The following is a 27,387-nucleotide window of genomic DNA, read 5'->3' as shown; positions in this document are numbered from 1 at the left end:
TCATTCTGTAGCTTCCTTATGTATTCAAATTTGAACATTCATAAATTTTGGTTGAGGTATGCAAGTTTTCAAAAATGCTGTTTTCCCACGCCCTTCTAAAAACTTTATCCCACGTGACCCGATGTAGGTTTCTGCATGACACTGCTACATGTACAGTATACAGTATATACATCCTTATAGTCAGTGTATTAACGTTACATACAGTTACTTAGATGGCGGTCGCCAGTTTGGAGAAGCAGACAGGAGTACCGGCAGGAAGCTAAGCAGTGTACTGCTTAGTTTGGATCCAAAAGTCAGTTACACAAATTTACCGTTCGATGCAGCAGTAGACCAGAACACCCGTGTCCTGCGACGTAAAATGACTGTTTTTGCGAATGGAGTCTGGTGGCTTTGAAGACAGCGACGGCTTCAGTCCCCCGTCGGAAAGGGCTGTCCGATGGCGAGGTAAAGCGGTGAAAATATTTTAAATATAGCGTACGCTTATCGATTTTTATTAGGTGTCTGAAATGCGTTTTTCTGCTGCTCCCGTCCACAGCCGCTTTACCTGACATCAGACAGCTCTTTCCAACGGGGGAACTGAAGCCGTTATATCGCTCTCTTCAAAGCCACCAGACTCCATTCACAAAAACAGTCATTACTGCAGAACGAGGGAGTATACATACTGAATTTCAGTTATTTCCAAACTTAGCACTGCTAACTTTGACTCAGTTAGTACGAGCATTCACATTATTTATACCCGGAATAAATAAATCCATTTTAAAAAAGAAGATATCAGGATATCAACCTCATACAAAACAGTTTATTCAACAGTGTCTAGGTCCAAGTACCAACAGACCCCATACAAAATAAAAAAAGAAAAACAAATGCTACAAACTTCCAAAGAACAGAGATAACTTCCATCTACACAAAAACTTCTCTTTAAAAATACATTACCATTAACACAAAAGAGTATTGATTAAAGATAATATATGTAAAGGGGATTCCCGTCATATTTAAGTGATATTACATAACAAGCCTGGTAAGGTGTTGAATGGGAAAGGAGGGCGGGGTGAATGAGAGCGACTGTACGTGTGTCTTTGTGTGTTTTCTTCTTCCAACAGACTGGGAGAAGAAGAGGGCAACAGTCAGTGATGCAGCAGTCACGTGGGCAGGGAAATAAAAAGAGATTAAAAAGAAAAGGAAATGGGTACGAGAGGTAGCGAAGGGGTGCGCAGAGAGGTAGCAGATAGCAAGAGGAAGATTTCTAGAAGAGGTAGCTAGCAGATGAATAAGGAAGAGGTAGCAGAGATACTAACAGTGCTAGCGAAGGGGGAGAGGAGAGTCAAGACTTCACATCAAAACAACCTTATTGGAGCTTATTATCAACCTGTGTGTCGACTGAAGAAAGACAGAGCACGCCGTATCGGTTTAGCATGTGAGGAAATGAGTAGAGTGAGCAGGAGAGTACATTTTCTTACTCTCCAGATTAGTTTATCTTTATTTCAAGCCAACGTGCATGTTAAACTTGAAGATTTAAACTGCGTAGGGCTGAAATCAATTGGTTAGGGAGCAAAACAGTCGTCACATGGTCCTTTAATAGCGGTTCTGGAGCTTTTGATTGTGTCACATGGTGTTCCTCAGTCATGGAATTGTAGCTGGTCAAATCTGTTTTTTGAGCATTTTAAGGATTTCCATGACAACTGGGCAACCTCATCTGCCGAGGAAGTCGTAATACGACCAAAAGCTGCAGAACAGCTAATAATGGGGATCTTCTGGTGAGATTGTTGAGCCGTTTTCCAAGGTCGAGAATTAACTTTTAGTCAGAATAGCCGTTAAAATGCAAAGAAACAAAGGAAATTTGAACATCTACAATACCATATCAACTGCTGAGGAATAGTGTGTGATACAATAGGACAGCTACTGATGGATCTTGTGATACTTTTTAGCTGATCTTTTTAAATCAACTAGTCAACAGACATTCTAGATAATTTATTACCAAGCAAAAATACCAAATATCTGCTGGTTCCAGTTTTAATACAAAATAATTGATAGAGAATTCACATTTCAGTCAATATAATGTGATGTTTTACTTAGTTTATGTACTTGTTTTGAGCCCAACCATGACATTTCCCCTTACCCTAAGAGGTTTTATTGTCTGAACCTAACTGCGGATGTTTGCGTGGCGTACAAAGGACACGCGAAAAAGCTAAAATGGGTACTCATGACACGCGGAATGTCAATGTAATTTCCTTGTAGTTATACGTTATTCAGTTTAACATCATACAAGACAAAGAAAATCTTCAATTATTCACATTTGAGAAGCTGGAACCAGATGATATTTTTGCTTGAAAAATGACAAAACAACTGCTCCCGATTAATTTACTGTCGATTGACTAATCGATTACTCATTTCAGCTCTATAAATAAACGTTTGGTGGTTGTTCCTTTTGTTTACACACCTTTTTATTTGCTACAACACCACAGGACACAGAATCTTTGAGGACTAAACTGTGAAATCATGATTGCTTCTCATTGGCAGCGCTGTATTTTTCAGTGTGCCGAACCACAAATAGGTTGATAAGCAGGAATGAGGATATTGCTTAGTTTTCCCGTGGCTAGTGGCCAAAAAGCAAAAATGTGTGTGTGTGTGAGGTGGGGTTAGCGAGGTAGGCAGCACTAGGCGTTAGGAAATAGTGAGCAGAGGAGTTTGGGGGCGGGGTTTATTCGCTACAGTATCATCAGCACCTAAAACATCTAGAAGCCCGCCGCGCTGAGGAAGAGTGTCATTGATGTTCTGATGTTTCAGTCGCGCTGCATCACAGCGTCTCCCCTCTCTGTAAAGGCTGTGTGAAGGTCAGCAGGAGATTATATCTGTGTGTTTATGTGTGTGGTGGTCCAGTGCTTTGTGGCAGGGTTTGGCCAAGTCGGTGTGTGTTCGCACATCCTCCAGTGTGAGCCTCAGCTTAGCTTACATTTCCGTGTGTGTGTGTGTGTGTATTACAGTGCTGTGGTTGGTGAGGGGCAGGAGGAACGATGGTGTTTTTAGCCTCAGTTTGTGCCTAATCAGATATGAGACTTTTGCTTTAATGTTTTAAAAAGATGAGTCTGGTTATATTGTATATTTTCGTTATTGTCAACAAATCCAGTCAAAAGAAAACCAACCATGAACTGATTCCTCTGCAGCATCGAGCTCCACTGTCGTCCAAAAACTATTAAAAACACATCAATAGGCCACATGCTCCTTCATTACCACAAACACACATTTATTTTGAGTAAATCTCACACTAGAGCACCAAATGTTAATTAATCCGCCGCTAAAAATAGTCCCCAGCAAAGGCTTTGTTTACTCCTGTTTGAGCAACATTTGCTAAAAACTACAGTGGCCAGCTGTTTCAGGAAAGTCTTTTTTTTTTTTTAAAAGAAATCAAACCATATATTTCTGACATTTTTTTTTTTAAAGGTTTGTATCTTCATTAGGTTGGTTTTGGTGTTTTTCAAGGGATTTGTTGACAATAAGAAAATAATGCAAACCTTATTCTTTTAAATTCAGTCAGGAAAAAAGCAAGTTTCTGTCAAATATTAAACAAAACTTCAACATTTTGGCAGATCACCTTCAGACTGCACATGTTGTCATCTTTGTTTACGTCAAGGAACAGAGATGTATCTTGCCAAACAGATTAGAAAATTATTTTTTGTAGCGGAAAGACAAACTTTTAATATCTTGAAAAACACGTCAAGTTTGGAGTTTTTTTTGGCCATTGATCTGCCTCGTTTCACCAATTTGAACTGCTTTTGACCAAAGATTACACAAGAGGTACAAACTGTGGTAACATGAGTTAAACGAGTGAACCGCCATAATACACCCTGGCTTGAACACACACACATTCACAAACACACACACACACAGAACTACAGTGTATCATTTAAAGAGGAGCGAGAGGTAGATACTCGACAAGACACGAGCGAGGCGGGCTGTGTGTGTTTTATTCATATCACTATCTGAATAACCTGCTAAGCCTCACACACACATACAGACACACACACACCTCTGCATGTCTGACCGTCCCTCTGGTCTCACTAGCTCCCCCTAGTGTTTGGCTTGCAGAAAGAGGCACCAGACAAGAAGAAGTGTGTGTGTGTTAAAGAGAGACGGGAGGGGGGGGGTTACAGTGTCATTTAACACAGCATTGGAAAGAGGAAAAAAAAAGGTGAGACAGACTGTGTTTTATCTGTTCTCTCTCCTTGTTTTGTTTTCTGTACACGGAGTCATTCTCTCCAGCCTCCATCTGGCCCAACAGAGCAGAAAACAGTGTTTATTACTAGACGACCCTTGCCGCTGTGCCCTGAGAGGAACTCTGCATGTGTGTGTGGAAAATTGGGTTACCCTTGCCACTAAACCCTGAGTGTGTCTGTATGTGTATATGTGTGTGTGTATATGTGTGTGTATATGTGTGTATGTGTGTGTGTGTGTGTGTGTGTGTGAGATAAAGTTTATGGTAGTTTTGAGTGTTGAGGGAAATATACCGAGCCAGTAGCAAAGGCCATCAGAAAGGGGTTCAGAGATAGAGTTAGTTTTGTGTGTGTGTGTGTGTGTGTGTGTGTGTGTGTGGGGTGGGGGGTCTTAGTTGTCAGCCACTCGTCCACTCGCGGGCGCTGGAGGACCCACAGGAACTGCAGGGACCGCTTCAGCCTGTGTAGGTTGTGGGCCAGGGTCTGGAAAGAGGAAAGATGCTGTTTTTTAGAGCAATAAAAACGGGCTTTCTGGGGTGAAGGAGACTCCTTAGTGGCTTGATAGTAGTTTCCAACCTGGGGGGTCTTTTTTTGTGGCAGGGGTTTTTGAGGGGGTTCCAGGAGGTCCCCAGGAAAAAGGGTATTACATTGTTTTTTCACTATCCATAAATAACAGAATGACAAAATCTATTACTCTTTTTGGTCATGGGTTTCATACACTTTAGGTAATAAAACATCTAAAAGCAAAAATCCTTCAGGAGGAGGACCCTGCGACAAAATCTTATCAAATGGGGGTCCGTGGTCTAATTTGCGTCAGTTTAGGGGTTCTTGACGTGAAAAAGTTTGGGAACCACTCCTCTTAGCAGATAAGGTTCAATGTTGCTTCTTACACAGAATGTATAATATACAAACGATCAAGACTTAAGCAGCTTTTTTAATTCCCGAAAGAAAAAAAGAGCAAGTTACACTTGTCTGATGTGCTCTAAACGTCTGCTGAGCAGTCAACCAAAGTCCTATTTTATATTCTTGGATTACCATAAATAGAGGTTTTCTGGCAACATCATGTTGATACTTTGGTTAAGGATAAGTTAACTCCCTCTACATTATTCGTAAAGTGCATATGAGCAAATCACAACTGGAAACACAAACGTTTGTCAAAAGAAAATGTATGGAAAATAAATCATTTTTTTGTCTTTGCTTTACTTATAAAGCTGTCATGCTTCTGCCTGATTTCAGCTGCTGATTGGCTGCAGACTCAACAAGGTTGGAGAAACCAACACAAACTACAGGCTTGGTGTGCGATGTGATGCTAATAAGCACCAATGACGCAAACGTTTAGCTGCAGCTGACGTTGAAAGTAAATACCAGCTGTCAGCTCTCTGGTCGCAGTAATACTTAGATCCCCAGAAACCTTGTTTTTTTTCTGAAGTTGTTTGCGGTGTAAATACTGGATTCTAAAAACACCTCCGCATTTTACAGTATACTGGTTTTGGTGAATTAAATGGTGTACACAACATCCCAATAAAAAGCCTTCAAATCTGACACGCAAACATGCACGGTTATTCATGTAAACACGAACAAAACAAACATCGTGTGGCAGAAGGAGATTTGTACTCACACATGCCGTTGGGAGCTCCAGGGTGACGTGGGGGCATCATGGGAGCCATGCCGCCAGGAGGGGCGCCAGCAGAGGGCGGGCCGGGCATCATACGACCCGGGATCGGTTGGCCTGGTCCCATTGGTCCTGTAGTGCAGAAAATCGGATTAAATCATTCTTCCTTTTTTACACATTCTTTACGCATCAGGGCTCAAAACTAACTTTTAAAAGTGGTTGCCAGGCATCAGGGTAACTTAAAATATGGTTGCCATTGTTAGTCACCTTAAGTCACTAGTTACTATGCAGTTATAAAGGCTGTTACACACTGGCAGCTTATTTTGTGTGATTAATTTGCACGTATATATATTTGAACGGTTGTTTTTGTCATGAATACTTTCACACCGAACGTGAATATTACACTTTCTTTGGAACAAGGTCGATTTTTCTTTGCCTTAACAAAGACAGTTTTGGTGAATTTTCATTTTGTTTCTGTCAAGTTTGAATGAAGTGTTTGTTTTATGATGCTCCACTGCTAGAACAGCTGATCTCCCAGCTGAAACTACGACAGCAGGGCAGGGGGAGGGGAATGGGGGTACACTCCACGCTGTGTACCCCCGCACATACACTTACGTGAATATATCGGCAATTGCGAGTTGTTAGGCTGACGGTGGCCAGTTGGAAAATTTTAACATATCGCCCAACCCTAAAAGACAGCCACTTGATTTGTCTAACTCAGACTGCTGAAGCCTCATATTAACTTCAGTTGAACTTCATAATGTATGTTTACACACATTAAGGACTGTGGATTTTGTTCCACACCATGTTCATTAAAATCGCTTAAAGATGGGTCTCTTCAGGGCCAGCATGGACAGCGGGAACACCTCCACCTGCTCTGTGTTTCGGTCTCTCACCTGTCGGTCCTGGGTGGTGGGGGCCCATGGCGTGGTGACCCATCGGCGGGTAGCCGGCGTGCAGGGCTCCACCGGGTGGGGGCCCTCCGTGGTGGGGTGCTCCGTGGTGTGGCGGGGGCCCTCCAGGGTGCATGCCTGATGGCGGGGGCCCCGAGTGGGGTCCAGATCCGGGAGCCTGGCCCTGTCCTTGAGCCTGGGCGGCTGCGGCAGCCGCAGCGGCGGCTTGCTGCTCCATCTGCTGCCTCGCCTTCATCTCGGCGTATTTGAGCTGCTCCATGTGGAACGCCTGGCGCTCGGTGAGCAGCTGCTGCCGCTGAAGCTCCAACTACATCAAAGAGATGGAGGAAACGCCAAGAAAGATGATTAAGTGAAGAGATTTGTTATTACCAACACTAAGGCCCAATCCAGCCCATACGCCCTGTCCCTACCCACGTCCACTCTGTTTACGCGTTGGCGTGGAGGGTCCGCCATATTAAGTGTCATCCCAAACCAATTAGCAGGGAGTGGAGGTGGGTTATAAAAAACTTCCAACAGCGAGCCTGCATTGGTGCTGACTCAACCAGTTGCACTTACTGACCACGTGCAACGCTATTTTGTGTTCGCCATGAACTGTGCTCCGTACAAAAATGTAAGTTCAATGCGACTAACAAAAAAACAAACTGCTCAAATTACGACAGACATTTAATATCGTCATACAGACGCTAACAAGTTCAAGGTTATATTGTATTTATGATCAAATATGTCTAGTCTAGTCATGGTCATTTAATTGCAAAGTCTTGTAGAATTATATACAACATATATATATATAGAAAATGTTATGTTTTCTATTTTTTACCCCCATCAGCAGCTATAACCCTATAATGAACTTCAACTGTGCAATACTCTGGTTTATTCTGGCATATACTGCATTTATTTATGTACATTTAAATTAATGTTCTGATTCATTTATACTATTTTTCAGCATTATTATTTACAATGTTATTAAATTGTAATATAAGTAATTAACAATTTCTTATTTATATTTTCTTATAATTTCTCTGTTATATATTTCTATTCTAGAATGGGAGCAAAACGTAACCCAATGTCACGTCCAATCCATGTTAGCGTGAATGGTTGTCCAGGGTGTACCCCGCCTTCACCCAATGTCAGCTGGGATCGGCTCCATCCCCCCTGCGACCCTGAATAGGACAAGCTGTTACAGATAATGGATGGATAGAATCAATAAGGACTAAGTGGAAAAATATATCTTTTAGTAATTTGGGTGAACTGAGCACTTTGAAAAACTTGTTTTTGAAGTTTCTGTTTTGGCTTTGTAAAGCTCAACAGCAATATTCTACAAGAGGATGAGAGAGCATTTGTACACTTTAGTGGTCTGCAGAGGAGATGGTGCTCCTACAGGCCTGTGAAGCCTTAGACTCGGTATAAAACTGCAGTACTCTGTACTCTCCTTGTAGTTTTTTCTTTTTGGTAGAAGTTCAGTGTTTTACAGCCTATGGCAGCAGCGGGTTTGGTTTCTCTCCAGTCTTTGGAAAGCTTATGTAAACCAGAGTCCTTTTCATGCACTATTTACAGCTGTGAAACTGGGCTACCCTCCCGATGCCTCCACCGCGAAAACACAGTTTTACACTCTGAATGGCGTCTCCAGGGATTGTCCAGCGGCAGGACACACACACACACACACAGGGGGCTGTTCTCTATTCATCTGCCCTGAAGAGGCAGGTACTTTCACTTGCCTGACTATACACTCTGGAAAATGTTTTATGCTCAATTCAGCTGCTTCACAAAGAAGTAATTCTGTGTCTACTCTTCAGTCTCTGTGGAGGATTTGGACCAAGTGGGAAGCAACTTGTTCTGTGGCCAACATCGGCCGATGAACTCCAAATATTTACCGGCTACTTGTTTCAATTTAGCAACCACAGAAGTAGGACTGTCTGACACTGGGTCTTTTTGGATAATTACAACAAACTGTAATTTAATGGACATGTATTTGTTTTTAATGTAAGAACAAAGTCTATTCTGAATCATGATTATCATTTTCACCTGTCATCTTTCTTTTCAAAAAATGTGATGGATGTGCCTCTTTTAACATACAGTATCACCTTCATTATTAATAACCACAGCTGAGAGCCCTTACAGTGAGTGTAGAGATACAGTAAGTGAAGTCAGGGCTGGGCGATATGGCTTATAAATATTATCTCGATATTTTTAGGCTATATCGCAACATACGATAAATCTCAAGATTTTCACATTTTCTCTAAAATAACATTACTGTTCAATTCAACCCTTTGATGTGTATGATCATACCAATGTGATCGTTCTAGCAAAGTGGGGCAAACTATAGCTAACCAATTGCTTAGTTTTACATTAGGGTAGGCAATTTGTACCAATTTGATCTTAACAAAGCTAACTTCTAGCAAGCAATTCAACATCCATTGCTGCTAATAATGTAATGATGCTGGTAGCGACACGTTAATTCTCTATTTCTAGCTACATAGAACAATTTTAAAAAGAGGAAGGAGCTGCCTCGGATACCGGAGACAAATCTCGTGTCTACAAAAATTCACAATATCCAAATATATGTGTCTGAATTGCCTACACAAGCCGGCACAAGATAACTATTGACCGTGTCGAATGACCGTGTATGAATAAAGCTCATCTTGCTTTACAGTTGTCTGCCGTCTCTTTTTGTGTCTCGATGAAGTATGTACGGTAACAACAGCCAGAACCAGCTGTGCATTAAGAAAGTAGAGAGGAAGAAAAACTGGGCGTTCCCGTCCTCCAGTTCCTGCCATAGTCTACATATTCTGCAATTAGAGCTGACCTCTCCATCCCACGTAGAACAAGATGCAATACATCAAGTATATTCAATTTATCTCCAACCCCTAAGTGAAATGTTCATGATGGAACTAATACAGTTGTGCTGGGTCAATGCTGACCAATAACATCCACACTTAATCTCAACTTCCACACTCAAAAAGCGTGATAGCTTCTTTTTGACTTACAGCCTCTTTCTCTCGGTCCATTATGGTCTCGAGCTCCTCGAAGTGCCTCAGCTTGATCTCCAGCTTCTTCATCTGGGTCTCCACCAGCAGAGCCACCAGAGACTTGATCTTCCTCTCTTCCACTGCTGCCAAGTGCTGAGAGGACGGAGTAAAAGGAAGAGTAAACATCTGATCAATGTTGAATACTGTGATAACGATTACATCAAGTTTAGCTCATTCTGCAGTTATTCCGTGACCTGAATTTGACTGAATTTACTCCGTTGATGAACCCCCTCCCCTTTCTTTACATATTTCCCACATCTTACAGAATGCTTGTCAGCTTTCCCAGAAACATTCAGTAGTCCACATGCAATCAGATGTGCAGTACACATAAAGGAGGACAGAACATTAAGAGTAGCAGATTGAGAAATTTCCAGTCATGAAAAAGTGAAAGTTGTAGCCTCACGTCTCCTGAGGCTCTAATACACAACAGTCAAGTCAAACTTAACAGCATCAAACCAATGACTTACAAAGATTTCAAAATGACAAGCCAGGTGAACCTTGGGAAGATCAGACTTGCTAAAGTGTGTGTTTGCTGTGTCAGCACTCCTGTAATCTCACCTTGGCCTTGGTGGCAGCAGATGCTAGGGCAGCAGCGGCCGCAGTGGCAATGTTACCCTCTCCGATGTCGTGCTCTAGTTTCTTCCTCTTCTCCTCTCCCTCCTCTGTAGCTGCCTTCTCCTCCTTCTCCTTCTCCTGGTCTGAGGACGACGTCTCCATGGTCTCCTCCTTGTCTTTGTCTGATGGACGGAGACAGAAATGTAACTACTACTTCAAACTAGGGATGTTGCAATAACCGTAATATTGCAATACCGTGCTGTTGACAAGCCAACCACCGGGTACAAACACAGAATAGAATATTTTCTCTCTTCTCTGATATGTATGATATGAATGGGTTTAGGAAATTGTGATGGGCATTTTCTTGCTACTTTCTAACATTTTACAGACCAATAGGATAATCGCTTCATTGTGGAAATAATCTGCAGATTCAGCGAAAATGAAATGAATAGTTGCAGCCTTAATTGGGAGCTAATTGATAATGAAATGTCCTAGTTGTGAGCTATGAACTAGAAATGTGAGGGACATTTATTTGTATTTTACCCTGAGTCTCAGTGTTACCTGCTGGAGTCGTCTTGGCCTCCCCTCCCTCTTCGCTCTCCTCCTCGCGCTCCGACGCCTCAGATCCCTCCTTCTTCACCTTGTCTGTGGCCTCCGTCTTGTCGCTCTTCTCTGCAGACTCGCTGGGCTTCTCTGCCTCGTCTTTCAACTCCGCCTGAAGGATGAGGGCACGGACGCACAACGATAAGTGGTCAGTGTCAATGCCACAGGAAGTAAGGCCTAGGTTTCAAGGTGCCTTCAAATGAATGGGGTCGTGTTTACTGTGTTCAAGAGAAGAGTCCATATGAAGATTTCTGAAAGCTCTGAGTTCACGAGCTGTGACGTGTTTTGTTGATGTTTGTAAACTATTAGCCTCTATGGCTTTAAGACACCGACAGTAACATTAATATTGCCGTTGCCTCGCAGTGGTGTTCTCACAACTTAACCACTTGAACGCCAAGCATATTGTGTACACGACTTCCCATGTCGTAACCACAAGCTCAATTTGAAGGCAGGCAGCATTTGGCCATTCAAGTTAGCAAAGAGCTAAACTGTAAGTTAGTCTATGAGAAAAGATAATGTAAGATTCAGTGTTGCATAAAAGCTGCATAAACGATAAAATCAAACATTTGGGGTTGCAAAACACAACTAAGAAAAAGCAAAACACAAAAGACGGTAAAAATGTGACAAATGGCCGAGATACAGTATCAAAGAACCACACAGGTAAATGTGGCTGAGGTAATAGCTGGTAAATGTTATGATAATCAGGGAAAGTGGAATAATGGTTGTATTGTGACCCTATTCACTTTTTGGGGGACAATCACTGTGATTTGGACACAGTGTCTGACACTGGTTAATGGATGTTAATGAGGACGCCTTCAGCCAACGAGCTGCCCAGCAGAGCGGGGACAATGTGAACGTTTTAAAAAAAAGAAAAGCCATTACATTCAGCCGGTGGGCCTTTCCGAACCAAGAGACACCAAATGCAGATGAATGGAAAACTTACTTTAAACACTAAGTGGGAGAGAGGAAACGTGTTAAGATAGTATTTTCTTTAGGAACTTGTTTTATTATTATTATTATTATTATTGTTTTATTACTTTTTTATTAAATTAAACTTTATATTTGCTACTAGCTTTTAAAGATTTAGGACTTTGATATGAGCGGAGTGCCACAGACAGGGTAGGAAAGTCAGTAATGCCAGAAACACGCTACACGAGAATCAAGCCGATCTTGGGTCGATTCTCTCCTCCCGACAATCAAAGCACAAACAAACTATAGGAACAAAACTGTTAAATTTAACATTACATGTCGTTATGTGTGGTGTCTCTCAGATTTTCAACATCTGTTAAGATTTGAAATTTCTTTTAGTGTGGGCTTAGAGACAGACTAACGCATTGTTCATTTTGGTCTTCACATAGGATTAGTAGATAATAATAGAAATACTAATTATTGCCATCTTTATCCATTAATTAGCAGAGATTTCCGTTATACCACTCATTCGCAAATGCAAACTAAATTTCTGAAAACACAGATTTCCTCGACATGCAGGATACATGAAGATAAATGGAAGGTGGTCTTACCTTATCGGCCTGCTGTGAGTCTGTGTCCGTGTCCATCTTCTCTGCCTCGGGGGTTTCTGCAAGTGACAAGTGTGGTGGAGAAATTAGCTTCATGTCTTCAGATTGTTGTGTTGCAGCCTAAATTTTCATTTCAACTCTTTATTCACGGAGGAATTGTTTATGCTGCCAAAATCCAAGAACATAAGCAAGAAACAGGGTGAGATCGCATTCATGCATAATCAGACAAAGAAATGACAGAACAAATACAATACATTCCACACTTAGCTACTGTATATCACTACCGAAAAAGGAGACGGCATGAATTTCCATCAACTCTCGTGACAATGAACCACAGAAACTGAACGGACTTGACCTTCCAGGAGATGGTGCTGTGCCGCAATTGCTTCACATCGGACACTAAAGTAGCACAAAGACCATTAAACAATATGTCCATTCCTAGACAGTTCTCCAACCATGTATTTTGTATGTATATACAGTAGCTACATTCTTCTGAGACATTATAGTTGGCCCTAACAAAAACAAACTAAAAAAATAAATAAAAACTAAAATGAAATATATATAAATCTAAAGCTAAACCTTTCTGAAACGCAAACTAAACTAAAACTAGCACACATTCTGAAAACCAACTAAAACTAATCTAAAATGAAATTGAAAAGTCAAAAGTAAAACTAAAATAAAAACTAATTGAAAATTCAAAACTACAATAACCTTGGTCCAAAGCAAAGGCAGTGACGTTTGTGTGACCGTTCGCACACCCTTACACTCACACACACGTGACCGGATGAACACATGTGTACGGTTGAGTGTTAAACCGTGTAACGGGTGCACTTGAGCGTGTGTTAAGGGTTTGAATATTGATTGTGTGATGTGTGTCGGATGAGCGCTTCAGGCGAGGCACTGAACGCATCTAAGCTTATTGATTGGAACTGTGGCTCAGGAGGGCATTAATTCAGGTATAACAAATCATTGGTGTTGTGTATACACAGAGAGACAGACACAGAGAGAGACAGAGAGAGACAGAGAGAGAGAGAGAGAGCAAAGTGGAGGAGAGTGAAATATTTCAAAAAAGCATTGAGCAAAATAGAGAACGAGATAAGCACATGGTGGAGTGTGATGACCCAGTTTTCTGCTCCCCCTCCTCCCACTCCCCTGCCCCATCTGCCACCGTTGTTTTAATCCACTGGGTACGGCACACAGACGTACACACACCAATATTTCTGTGTTGCTCCCCCCCTGTTGGTAAAAACTGATATGTGTATCGCCTTCAAATGTCAGGACAGACTGATCATCTCTGTCTGATATTTAAGCGAAGAAAGACCATCATTTTTTCAAAGATGGAGGAAAAACCAAGGATGTGAGTACAAGACAAAGTGATGATGCTGTCCACTCCTCCGTTAGCATGAACGTGTCTCCCTGCCCAATAGCTTGCATTAGTTATAATGCTACTATCTGCTGCCCTCCAGTGGCTACAGACATCACAATAAAACAAAAACTGCCAAACCTCCTATGAATAATATCAAGTTACCGGTTATAACACTACATGGGACACAACAACATTTCCTTTTTCGACAACTCCTGCTTCTAGTTTTGGTTGGGAGACTTTAACTACGACTAAAGCCCAGTTTTCACCGCAGGAACTTGTGAGAACCTTTAGAGAACAAGGGACTAAATTAAGTTCCGGGGACACTTTATGGGGCCCAAAATATCCCTCAAAAAGGCCCTGGCCGGCGGTAATACTTTCTGAAAATACCAGAACCTTTGGGTTGGAGTTTGCTGGGATGACCGTCGCTGATTGGTGAAACACACACAGCAGACAGATGATTTACTGTGGAGACAGATGCTCTTAGTTTAATTATCCTCTGCTGCATTTCATTCATTAGATCCAATGTACATCAGTAAATACTATGCAGTAGTAAATATGTCGTCGCTGTGAGACAAAACTTCACATTAATTTGGGCTAAAAGACTAAATGTCCCGGGAACATTTAGTGGAAACCTGGCTTAACCGCGTGTGTTTCTACTCACCAGTCTTTTCTGGTTCCTCGGGGGCGGTGCCAGCGATGCCGCTGCTCTCCAGGCCGAAAGCGGGGTCCACCTTTCCTGTGCTCCTGGCTGCCTCCTGCACCTTCTTTACATGAGCCTCCACCAACTCAGCTGGCACCTCCTCACGCACACGGGAGAACTCCTCTGCAGACAGAGAGAGGACATTTATTAATTTTAGGGCTGTCACTTGATTAAAAAAATCTTATTGGAAGAGCTCAAACAGATTTCAAAGATGTGTCTCTTAAGTTTCATCTTCCGTTCGTAAGTTCTAACCTAGAGCTGCCCTGGCGGCAGCAGACGCCACTCTGGGGTCGACCACAGAGGCCAGGAAGGCTACTGTGCTCATGACGGGGTTTCCAGACTGGCTGAAGGGTATGGGCTGGTAGGCCAGAGGGCCCAGGGAGGCCTCAGTGCTCTCCATGTATGGATCCTCTATGGGCAGCCGCAGGAAGTGCAGGATACACTCGTCCTGGGTGCGCGAACCGATGTGCTCAGACACTTTGTTCCAGTCGTCTTTGAACATCTCGAGGGCCTGGAAGAGGTGAAGGGAGTGAATGTACAAGTCAGTCATAATATGTTGTTAGTGTGCAATATTCAGAGGTATGCAGGATCATAAAAGCAACTGAAGGATGGAACGACAGAAGAACAGATTAAGGGGAGACACTACAGGTGAATGAGGTTAAAGTTTTAACTAATAGTTTTTTTCTGACATTTTATAGACCAAACAACTAATCGATTAATCAACAAATAAAATAATCGTTACTTCTTATGTTTCCATCAATATTTATGACAGCTCATTGAAAGAAGAGACTGAGTTTCAGCATTCAGCAGGCAAACATATTCACAATATTTTTTTTTTAACAGGTTTTTTTCCTCTAATGTCCCGTGAGACTCACCTCCAGCAGCAGTAGAGTCTCCTGCTCGGTCCAATCCCTGGTGGAGTTAACCGCTTTACCCTGTAGGGAACCAAAACCAAATGATCACATAAAGATAGAGTTTGTGTTGGCAGTATTTTAAGTAGAATAGCAAAGAGGGTTTCATCCATTTTTGCCTACAGCCTCCAATATACTGTATGTGAAAAGGCTTAGGCCATTTCATCACCGTTTCCCGTTTTCCCCTTCGCTCACCTTTTTAGAAACCCTAAGAAACCATCTCACCAGCTCAAGAGAAATAAAATCATAATGTGGAAAACATATTAAGGGTTGTTAAGCGAGTTGTGTGCCGACCTTGAAATTTTTCTTGTTGTAGAGGTCGGTGCGAAGGCCGAAGTTCTGCAGGTCGATGGCCTTGTCTTTGTTTTTGTCTGCGAAGTTGGGCATTGGCTGCTGAGGAGGAATCTAGAGGGATGAAATACAACACATGAGCAACAATGTTTGCGTAGTTTTAGTGCCTGTAGATACGTCTTTCGGTATGTTTAGCAACGAAAAACAACTTTTTTCCATTTTACAAACTCCCTTCATCCATCCATCACTCACTCTGTCTTGTATATTTTAGTCGGCCTTACCGGTGGGGGTCTGTGGTTCAGGGGCATGAGGCCAGATGGTGTGTCAGCCAGCACAGTGAAGTGGGGTGTGGGTGGGGGGCCCATGGGCAATGGGCGACTCTCAGAATCGACCTGGTAGTTCACCAAACCCCACTGCTCCAAGAACGCATGAACCCTGGAGACAGCAGAAAATCAAAAGCATATTACATGTTATTTCTGTCTCTTGAGAAATTGTCCAGTTTATTTCAATTAATTCATAAAAAGGAAATGCTGAAGTGAATTTTCCAGCAGACTACATGCCTACTATTGCTATACATCACAATTCTCTGTGATTATCTTTGGGCAATATGCCACTTAGTGGGAAACCCCTTAGTTGTGAAACCTCCGAACTAATACAGTGCCTGATTTAGTTGTTTGAGCAGTTGCTTCAATATTTATCTATCCACGGACCAATATTTAACCACCACAAATAATCTTACACTGAGCAACACCCTGTTCCGGGGATAGAAAGTAAACAAACAGAACCATCCAAGCTACGGTTGTTTGCTAGTGGGTCCTGGTGTTGCGCTCTTTTGTTCACATTAAAAGTCAAAGAAAATAGTTTCATGAAGAATGAAAAAAGAGCTTGACAGAAGTTCCCACGCTGGCTTCTTTCTCACCTCTGCACAGCTGGCTAATCACAGCATGAAGTGGGCGTGGATGTCGGACTATTGGTATACAGAAATTTTGGGCACAGCCCTCCCAATCTGAAGTTGCAAAAGTGTGGGGGAGGGGGAGGGGGGTTTCCGAAGCTATTTTACCATCTGACAAGAACTTCTGATGGAGTATATTGCCCTCTCTTAAGAATGCATAGTCTCTGGTATAACTGCATCACTATGACTAAAATTACAGCATTTACCTTCCCATTGGATCGGGAACTTTGTTTATTGGGGAGTTTTACAACCACTAGTGCACATATAAACCTGCAGTAGGTCTTTTTTAATTTTCTCACCTCATGATGGCACAGACATCCCCGGTCAAGTTTCTGCGACAGGAGGTGGAGGTGAGGTACTCCTGAGGGTTTAGCCGATATGTGTCGATCATGAAGTTACGGTAGGCCAGGTATCTGTCGAGGAGTCGAGAGAACCACAAAGAGATTAGCATGATATACCACGATTTTGGTATCGTGACAAAACTAATGTGTGGATGATGGGTGTGTGTGTTTAAACTCACATCTCTGGAGTTTTGGACTTGTTCTTTCCGTTGAAGAACTCGGGCAGGGCTCTTCTCTCAATCTCATGGATGCTAGCAGGAACGGAACACAAATGGAAAAAGAAATCAAAGATTTGGTTTTACGATCAATGATTTAACATGATTACAAATTGACTGTGGCTCCTTATTTGCTATATTACACCCTGTTTAACAGTTGTTCAAAGGTTGATTGCATTTTTTCAATGCTTTTATTCTTAACGTCTGTATTATTGATATTTATTGATATGCACTGTTCCTGTCAAATAAAGAAAGAAACTAAACTAAATAAAAAGATTCCAACTTATATAACTTCTTCAAAAGCCTCGGTAATCTTCTTAAAACTAAATGGATGTACAGCATTATAGCACATTATATTTGTGCCTTCAGTTCTCATTACATCACCACATGAAATAAAAAGGCAAAATCCGAAAGTGTGTAGTAGTAATGCGTTTATCTTCGTTCCCCAGCTCTTACCAGTTGTAGTCGAACCAAGCACCGTAGCTGGGGATGATGATGTGGTGAGTCTGTTCAGTCACATTGTCTTCGCTAGAGTCCATCAGTCGGTTGATTTCAGCTTTGCCCTGTTCCTCATCATCCTGCAGAGAGAGACAAAGCGTCAGGCAGGTCACCATGATGATGACTGATGATGCCTTGTGCTGTATTTCTCTTTTTCCAGGCATATATAATTACTGCGACTGTTTTTCGTGATTCTTTCAGGCACCACTGATGCATTTTATCTCGATTATGTATTGAGTATATACGATATATACCATGGTCTTTGCCTGATGAAGACCCAGAAGGGTCGAAACGTTGCATTTCTTGGTCAAGTACATTTTATGGGAGATAAAATCCAGTATGACAAAAACCTACATTTTTCTGATTACAGATTCTTTAATGTGTGTTTTTCATTTGATATTTAAGGTTCATATAATTGAAAACTTAATTCCTAGAGAGAGCGACATGGCACTTTATGTGGGATGTGTCTGAGACCATTAGTCAACAATGACATCCTATCCTTGAGAGGTTTGACTGTGACAACACCACTTTGAGCTCTGAAAACATCTGGTGGGCATCTGTCATCACTGTGGACATTTTTCAGTCTATATCATTTTTCGTTGTTCGTAGCATAGACTGTTCGCTGTATCATGACGTCCAACAGTTGAACATACATCAGTGTGATAAGACCTACCTAAAATGAAACCATCTATGGGAAAAAATAGTTGGCATGTTGGCCCATGTCCCATTCACTAACATGGAGGAGGCAGGCTTATGACCTATACTGCAGCCAGCCACCATGGGGCGATCAAGATGTTTTGGCTTCACTTTTGGGGAGCTGTCATGTCGTCCATATAAACAGTCTATGGCTGGTAGCTGCAGACCGACTGAGAAGCCAGGCAACAGTCAGCAGGAAGTCTGAGTCATTAATCATCTCACCTTTCCACCAGACAGCACAGAGTCATCCTCCATGTCATCTGGAAAAAGTAAAATCTGATTTTAGTTGAGCTAAATCACGAGGGCCAATACTCATATTTGAAAAGTATCTTAAAATGTTGTCAAAAGTTGTTCTTCTGAATTGATTACTGTAATTTATACACAACTAAACAGATTAATTCTGTTATAAATACATACCCAAGTCAGCCAATGTCCCTCCTTTCACAGGGGTGTTCTCACTGTCTTTCTTTGAATTTGCTGTGTATGGAAGAAAAGAGGAAAAAGATTAATACGTAATAATACGTAGACTGCTGAAATTTAGCCGTGGGCATGGAGGCATTATCCGGCACTCTGGTTTTCAAAAGAAGATACTAAAATAGATAGAACGAGAGGAATGTGTGTGTGGGGGGGATTTTTGTTAAAGTGGGACATCCCAGATGGGACTTGGTCTAAAAAGAGCATCTTTAGTAAGGATTGTGTGTTTTGGATTTAAAAGGAATCTTTAAGGAGAATAGAGATCAAGCTTCATTCATCACTAGTTGTTACAGACTTTGACTTATTAGTGGCGCCCCGCCACGATATGGATATAACCACCGATCTCCTGATTAGTGGACAACCCGCTATAACTCCTGAGGCACAGCTGCCCCAACAGTCGGGAAGATGTCACCCTGGGCTCAGGGAACTTTTGATTGCATTTGTGATCAACATTTTCTAGATAAAAATAAGCATTGAAAAGATGATAAACAGTTATTGTTTGTCATTCCTACTTTGGCCTTGGACAGCACATTAGACCACAGTAGATCATGATTGTGATTGCCAGTACGATAACATTCATGGCACAGCTGTTATTTTGACATTTTCATCAAACTGCTGCCTCAACCTGGTCATTCAGAGTGATCATGTATTAAAATCAACACATACCATTTTTGGACACGCTGCCCTCCTCCATGCTGGCACCAGCCGAGGAGTCGTCCAGGTCCTTAGTCATGTCCTCCTCTGTGTCCTCCTCTTCGCCTCTGTGACCCCGTCGCTTCCAGTGGGGCCCCGGGTTCCTGACACCAAAGAGAGTCATAAGTCAGTTAAATGTCACTGGAAAACCTCAACAAAAAAATCTATTTTAGCAATTCAGTATAGCATATCTAAATATCTAAGATTAAGCATCTAAAGCTGTTTCTGACAGCTTCCTGAAACATCTTTAGCTGTGCAAACAATAAAACCATCAGCACAGAGGACTTAAAGTCAGCGTGTGTTTAGACTTAACACTGTTGTTTCTCTGCCAATGTCTTGCATTGTATTATTTATTTTCGGTTTCAAGTGCATAGACATCTTTGGTGACATTCGATAGAATATGTCTGGTGATATTCTACATTTTTGTTTTTGCCACCACCCCTATAAAAAACTCAAAAACTACCAATGAAAGTCCAAGAACTATTAAAAACACATCAATGAGCCACACTGTTGGACTGGGTAACGTTTTCCTCCATTACCATGAACATGGCAACTGTAGTTTAATTGGAGTCAGTCCCACATACACTGCCTTGCTGGCAAAAATACTCACTAGAGCACCAAATGTGTATTTATCTGCCGGTTAAAATAGTCCCCAACAAATGCACTATTTACTCTTATTTATTTACATTCACTAAAAACAGTGCCTAGTTGTTTAGGGAAATTACTGAGTCCTATCTGCTACATTTATTCAATCTTACAACTTGAATTATTTGCTCTTCCTCTGGCTATAAAGGGGAATATTAAAAACTGGCCTCCTTACCCCTTCTTTCCTCCCTTCTTTCGGGACTCGGCAGGAGTGCTGGGTGGCGAGGGCGAGCGCCTCCTCTTCTTGCTGGCAGAGTTGGCCTTGCGCTCCTTGCGATCGGGTGTACGGGAAGACTGATCAGAACAAACCCGTGCAGCGCAGGGAGCGAGGGATGGAGGATGAGAGAAAGAGCCGCAGAATGAGAGGATGGAACGGTTGCACACACAAGGAGGGGAAGCGGTGGGAGAACGACGGCGGGGAGGGGGGAGGATGCCGTGGAGGTGGAGGAGACAACTAGGGTTCCTGTATACTGTCCTCTATCTCAAAGTAGCTTCTCTCTCACCCAAACCTTCACTTCATGATTTGTGCATTGTGGTGAAAGATTTATCTGCCTCTGAATTAGTACTGCACAATTAACCAAAATTTTAATCGAAATCGCAATACGGCCTATTGCACGGCACAATTGCAGGAGGCACAATATTTGTTAGCCCTACCATAAATTATCTTTAGAAAACAAACCCATCTTTTGTAGTGGTAGATCGTCTTAGTTCACATTAAGGCTGACAATCGATTAAAATATTTAATCTGGATTAATTGTATGATTGTTTATAGTTAATTGCGATTAATTGCAAATAATTAATAAATATATATATATTTTTTTGGGAAATCAATAAAAAACAAAACAATGACAAATATTGTCGAGAAACCCTCACAGGTACTGCATAGCATAAAAGATAAGCTCCAATCATAAAACCGCAAGCCCAACAGGCAACAACAGCAGTCAGTGTGCTGACTTGACGATGACTTGCCCAAAACTGCATGTGATTATCATAAAGTGGGCATGTCTGTAAAGGAGAGACTCTGAATCAAACTGGCCTCTGATAAGCCTCCAATCAGGTGGGAGCATTGAAACATCTGCAGGGCCAGTTGGCTAAATGTTATTGGAAACATGTGTGAGTACTTCCATCAGGTGTCAGTGAATAGAACAAGACAAAAAGATGTAGTGTAATTTTTAAACTAGAACTAAATGTCCTTCTTAATGAATCCTTCACATGGCATCTAACTGCAGTCACGGGAAAGCTTTTGTCCTGTGAGGCAAAGTAATGTGTGGCTAGTAAACCTACATTACTAATTTACCAGCGTTTGTTCTGATTATTAAATTCTGGAAATTGTTCAAAATCATTTTCCCAAACAGACAGAAACCCTGAATACATTAGAAGGAGACAAAGAGTGAGGAAAGGCTTGGAAAGGATGGGCAAGAAACGGACAACAGGACAGACGAAGGAGAACAACGACACAGCCACATGCAACAAAACACAAACTTGCAGCAAAAACATGCTTCACAAATCGGCATTCAGACTAATTTTCAAATGTTTCCACCGCCAACTTTCCATACGGTACAGAATTCATGACCAATATGTTCATGAAAAGCCAATTTGAACATTCAGTGTCTTTTGTTGGTTAGTTAAAACAATTATTTATATATTATCATGTGGTTGCTGCTGACATACAACAACGACAAACAGCAGGGACTCGAAAACTTTCAGACCCAGGATTTTCTGGGACTGGGACGGACAAACACACAGCACAATCACCTACCTCCTCCTCCTTTGGGAAGATCCTCTGACGGAAGTTAACTGGCTTCTTGTTCTCGTCCACCTCGTAGTCTTCTTCAGTCATCCACTCATTGTAGGCATCCGTGTCTAAAACCCACTTGGCGTGGACCTGAGTGGGAAAGGGAGACAGAGGTTGAGGCACGCTGTTCAACATGATCGAATCTCAGTGTGCTGATCGTTTATTATTTGTTGTTTATCCTACTAGAACTGGGGAATACGTCACAGTACAGAAGCTAAAGACGCTCTAACTATTATTTCACTGGGAGTTTTTTTGTGACAATAGCCCCATAGGTTAGAAATTCAAAGTTATTTTTCCATTTTGGTTTAAAGATGTTGAACTTGCTAAAAGTTCCTTCTCTGCTTGTACTTTTTATTGCTCACCTTCCATGGCCTGTCAGTGCTGGGTGGGTCCTCCACGTCCCCATCCACCTCGCTGGCTGATACCCAGGTATCATAACTAATAGAATAAAAAACAGCCATGGGTCAGTGATAAGTACAATAAGAAGCAATAAGAAAGACACGTCCATCCAGTGTCTGGTTAGATAGGTGGGGGTGCTGGATCAAAGAAATATCTAACAATTAAAACAGATAGGTCGGCACACTGAAGAGCTCTCGTTAGTGACACGGCAATAAAAGTCCTAACGAGAGCTATTTGGTGTGCTGATCTGTTTTAATTCAGCGATAAGAACATCATTGATGAACTGACATGCTGTCTCCAAGACTAAAACACAGGCCTGAAAGAGATTTAGTTATCAGGTATAGAAAGGATAAAAAATAGGAGATTTACTGAATGGTGGAAAAATTGCAAGAAAATGAAAAAAATCAATATTGCAAATCTGAATAAAAAAACAAAACACAATTTAAAGCACAAATATTCTACAGAACTGTTAGTATAGCACTGTTTTTAAAATTACTTTGGGAAATCTGAAAGTTTGTTCAAATCAATCTACTCCCATAGAAGTCAGTTAAACTTTTAAATGGAATATAAATGTTGGGTCTGTTTAGCCCCTTCAGAAGACCTCTGTTTTCAGACTTTAGAAAATCTAGCCCGTGACGGAAGACTTTGACCAATCACAGGCCATTTCAGAGAGAGAGCATTCCTATTGGCTGTGCTCCGGACATGTGACCAGTGCTTGGTGTTCCTTCAGGAAATCTCAACATGGCTGCGGGGTCACAAACTTTCTCATTTTACAGCTAAACCATGCACGACAAGACGATTCTGCAAACATTTGAGGTGAGAAATAGGCATTAACGTAACATAATATTGATTCATATTTGATCAGCGCTGCCTAGTTTGACTGCTTGGTCGGAGTTTGCGAGTGACTGACAGCCAGCTCTCATAGACAGCAGGTCTCAGGTCAGCTTTGACTGCTTGTTTTCCTCCGGTCTGTGAAATCTTGCAGATGCCGTTAGGAGCACCGGAGAAAACCGGAAGAAACACAGGCACATGATTTTTTTCAGGTTACCTGTTTCATGCACTACTGTCAAGATATAGCGACCGTTTAATAAAAATAACTTTTTGTTGATCATATTTGTTCCAATCTTGCCTACTTCCACTTTAAAGAGTGTTTGTGAGCCTCTTTCTCGTCCTCTCTGCTCACCTGTCTGGGGAGAGACCCCAGTGAACCAGCACCTGCTTGTCTTTCCTCATGACAGGACGAAGCCACTCATCTGCAACACACACAAACCAATGCTGATACGAATATACACATTGACCAATAAACTATAAAAAACACTGGAGTATTATAACTGTATTTATATTTTTACAAACGACTCACTTTTTTCATTGATACAATAAATAAAACACTAGTTTTAGGTTTTAAAGATACTGCATGTGGGAGAAAATTAACCCTAAATAGTATGTGGTTATTGACCTAATCCGTGCATTACAGATAATTCAACCCTACCTTCTTCTTGTTGGGATGGAGAGGGGTAAATGTGGTGGGTGGCCTTTGACTTGTCATCAGTAATGGTGCCCTGGAGAGCACAGAGTGGAGAAAATAATATTAAACAACCAAAGACACAGATTAACAGAGTTTGTCATTAGAAAGAACCCTTCTCTAATTCACAGACAAATAATTTCTTTGGCTAGTTTGACGTAGTAGGTTTGGGCTCACCTGGTGCCTTTTGATGATGTCTTTGAGTTTACTGGCTTGTTTCTGCTCGATGTCCGTTGACAGGAAGACTGTGGGTCGGGTCAAGCAGTTGTTCTAAAAGCACAGAAACATTAAGTTAGAACCAGAAAGTTTATTCACATAAATACATAAAGAACATCTGCAGACTGCAACAGACAGTGCTAATTGGGACACTGAACTGTTCATCAAAGCAGCAAGGGTATGAGTTGTACCTGGACCAAGTTCTTCTCTACATTTAAGAACATTTCCACATTCCTGTCCATCCGGGAAGGATTCTGCAGGTCAAATCTACGCCTGAACAAAGAACAGTAAGACATACAATGAGATGTGGTTGCAGCAATACAGTACAATACAAACAGCAGCTGCAAACGCAGAGTTTTTTTTAAGAGTGACAACAAGAGAGTGAAAGCATGACAAAGCCAATACCACTACACAAGGGTTAAAGTTAAGGTCAACAACACAAGTCTTTCTATGGAGGTTACCACAAGTCAACTCACCACCCCTGCTCGCTCTTAAACTTGTAGACCGACCCCAAGATGTGACAGAGAGCAGCTCCTGCCTTGAAATCCAGGAAACACTTGGCCTGAAGATAGAAGAGAAACAATGAGGATGACTTCAGCACTATGGATATACTATCTCTGAATTTCATAAATGCCACAGGACACAAACACCACAAAAAGCATGTGGTTTTAATAGAAATACAAAATATGAGTGTGTTGTGCTTACAGGAAGTTTGGTAAGAGCCGGATTGTTGACCCTGCGTCCAAATGCGTCCTCCTGGAACTGCAGCAGCTGGACCACCAGGCCCGCCAAGGATTTACTGGAGGGGGAGTCATTCTGGACATACTGGGACCAAGCACAGATATAAACAGTCATTAACACACACAAACACACACCAGTGAAACATATACACACACATCTAGAGCCGCACAATTCGTCACAAACAACTGACTATGAAAATAAAGGACAAGCCAAACTAAACGGGGGAAAAGGTGACACAAGACCCGGTCTATTTATAATGAGGTTAATATCAAGGAGATCCACTTCTAGCCTTAAAAACACATCCAACTTAGCTGTTTTAGCTACGATGATATCATATAAACAAACTCAACTCAAGTATCTGGGTTAGCATTTGTGCAGAAGCATGTTTACGTGTTTAGTTCCAGGTGTATTTAACTAAGTCTCCAAAACTGCAGCCACAATTCCTCATCTATAGTTTATTTAATATGATTGATTTCTTCAACATAACCGGCTAAAGTGTGTCAGTGGGTTTCAATGGGAGCATGAACAGACAGGAGATCTCTTTTGGCAAGGCAATGCAGATTCATTTGTGTAGAACATTTCTGCAACAGGGCAATTCAAAGTGCTTTACATAAAAATTCAAGAACATTGCGACAAAGTGCAAAAGAACATTAAGGCATAATTAAGACAGTTATAAAAACATAAAAAACATTAAAGATTCGAAAATAAAAATAAGCTAAAAGTAAAAGCTATAGGATAGAAGCTAAAATAGAATATAACACACAAGAATAAAAGCTCTAGTGCAGTACAAGATCATTATCTGGTTTAATAAAAGGCAGCAGCAAACAAGAAAGTTTTAAGCTTTGATTTAAAAGAACTAAGAGGTCTCCTGAAGAGACAGGAACTTAGTGGGTGAATTGAGCCTTACACTGTCTGGTCTGCTGCTGTGTTGACAAAACTCACTCACTCACTCACTCTTCAGGCACAAAATACAACTGGAGCTTGCAAAACGCACACAAGTGATGATCTGATGATTATTTTCTGACTACAATGTAATGAAGCGTTTCTATTTATTAGTAGTTTATTATAAGTAGTTTGCACATTTGGTTAGTTTCTCGTGGCCTTTTGCAAATGCACATATGGGAAGCTTAGCTGATGATTTTGGTGAATTGAGAAAAGTTGCACATATAAAGTGAACATCTGCAGCAGCTGTAACATCCATCTGCTGCTCGTTTGTAAACACTTTAAGTGTGTTATTAGTGATGGCACTGAAGGAGCAGCTAGCCAGCTAACTAAAGGTTGAGCAGGCACTAAATACAACTGCGCTTGCAAAATGCACACAAGTGATGATCTGAAGTTCATTTTCTGACTATAATGTAATGGAGCGGTTATATTATGAGTAGTTTGCATGGTGTCCCGTGACTATAAGCTTCTCGTGGCCTTTTGCAAATGCACACATGGGAAGTTTATCTGATGATTTTGTGAATTGAGAGAAAGTTGCACATATAAAGTGAACATCCATCTGCTTAACACAGTTGGTTATTAGTAATGGCTGTGAAGGAGATCTCTTTTGGTCTTTGTTTGACTAACTTAGTGGGTGAATTGAGCCTTGCAAGGTCTGGTTCTGCTGCTGTGTTGACAAAACTCAACACCGCTCACTCTTCAGGCACAAAAACACAACTGTCGCTTGCAAAACACACACACAAGTGATGATTTGAAGTTTATTTTCTGACTACAATGTAATATTATAAGTAGTTTGCACGGTGTCCCGTGACTGCTAGCTTCTCGTGGCTTTTTTCTAAAAGCACATATGGGAAGTTTACCTTAATATTTTGTGAATTGAGAAAAGTTGCACATATAAATTGAACATGTGCAGCAGCTGTAACATCCATCTGCTGCTCGTTTGTAAACACTTTGAGTGTGTTATTAGTAAGGGCTCTGCAGGAGCAGCTAGCCAGCTAACTAAAGGTTGGTCTATCTAATAGATAAACATCTTTTGCTCAGGTAAAGTTAGAGTATGTTGCAGCATACTAACACGAACATGTGCTAACTGGGTATCACCTGTAACTCACAAACACAAGTCTGTATTAACAGTATACACTTAAAGCTTTAGTTGGTGTAGTGTGGCGGCAGCAGCAGCTAGCTCTGTTAGCTCCATTGTGCCAGCAGGACGCGGGCCGTTACAGAGAACCAGTGCTAGTTAGCTTAGCTTAGCTCACCTTCTTGTAGTGCTTCCCGATCCACTGCCGCACCGACTCCAGCTGAGATATCGTCTCTGAACTCTCCCAGTATTTAGTGGACGGACCGCCGTCTTTCTTCCGTCCCACCGCGGTCGGCGGGGTCCCGGTGGCCGGTCCGCCGGAGCCTGAGCCCGTCCCGCCTGCCGTGGTCGCCGTGGTCGCCATTGTGTGTGTGTTGTTAGCTGCGTTGTCTTTCTCTCTTTCTCTCTGCTCAGCGGCGTCGCTCCGCTCACAGTGACAGAGTTCGAATGATATTGCGCAGCCGCAGACGGGTTGAC

General features: G+C 41.7%; 1 protein-coding gene across 3 annotated transcripts; it reads right to left on the bottom strand.

Moving 5' to 3' along the window:
* Positions 1–779: 779 nt before the first annotated feature.
* smarcc1a (SWI/SNF related BAF chromatin remodeling complex subunit C1a) lies at positions 780–27,361 on the bottom strand. Of its 3 annotated transcripts, none has more exons than XM_074652985.1 (29): positions 27,089–27,361; positions 24,855–24,974; positions 24,626–24,711; positions 24,341–24,422; positions 24,111–24,203; positions 23,901–23,970; positions 23,595–23,664; positions 22,375–22,450; positions 21,977–22,102; positions 20,393–20,511; positions 19,546–19,676; positions 18,823–18,882; positions 18,628–18,665; positions 17,668–17,789; positions 17,176–17,247; positions 16,955–17,068; positions 15,985–16,138; positions 15,707–15,817; positions 15,377–15,436; positions 14,754–15,012; positions 14,463–14,624; positions 14,195–14,263; positions 12,439–12,494; positions 10,877–11,030; positions 10,319–10,497; positions 9,719–9,853; positions 6,717–7,041; positions 5,827–5,952; positions 4,401–4,691 (listed from the first exon to the last, which is right to left on the bottom strand). In XM_074652985.1, the coding sequence occupies exons 1-29, from the start codon at positions 27,272–27,274 to the stop codon at positions 4,600–4,602; spliced, it is 3,447 nt and encodes a 1,148-aa protein (XP_074509086.1). In that variant the 5' UTR covers positions 27,275–27,361; the 3' UTR covers positions 4,401–4,599. The 3 variants fall into 3 exon arrangements, with proteins under 3 accessions (XP_074509088.1, XP_074509086.1, XP_074509087.1); XM_074652986.1 differs by having other exon boundaries at positions 20,393–20,487; XM_074652987.1 differs by lacking the exon at positions 14,195–14,263 and having other exon boundaries at positions 780–4,691; positions 27,089–27,360.
* Between the last annotated feature and the right edge of the window lie 26 nt (positions 27,362–27,387).

The sequence above is a fragment of the Sebastes fasciatus genome, chromosome 12 (genome assembly GCF_043250625.1).
Source record: "Sebastes fasciatus isolate fSebFas1 chromosome 12, fSebFas1.pri, whole genome shotgun sequence".
Classification (NCBI taxonomy): Eukaryota; Metazoa; Chordata; class Actinopteri; order Perciformes; family Sebastidae; genus Sebastes; species Sebastes fasciatus.
The sequence above is the reverse complement of the archived record's forward strand: the minus strand, read 5'-3'. Positions and strand labels throughout refer to the sequence as shown.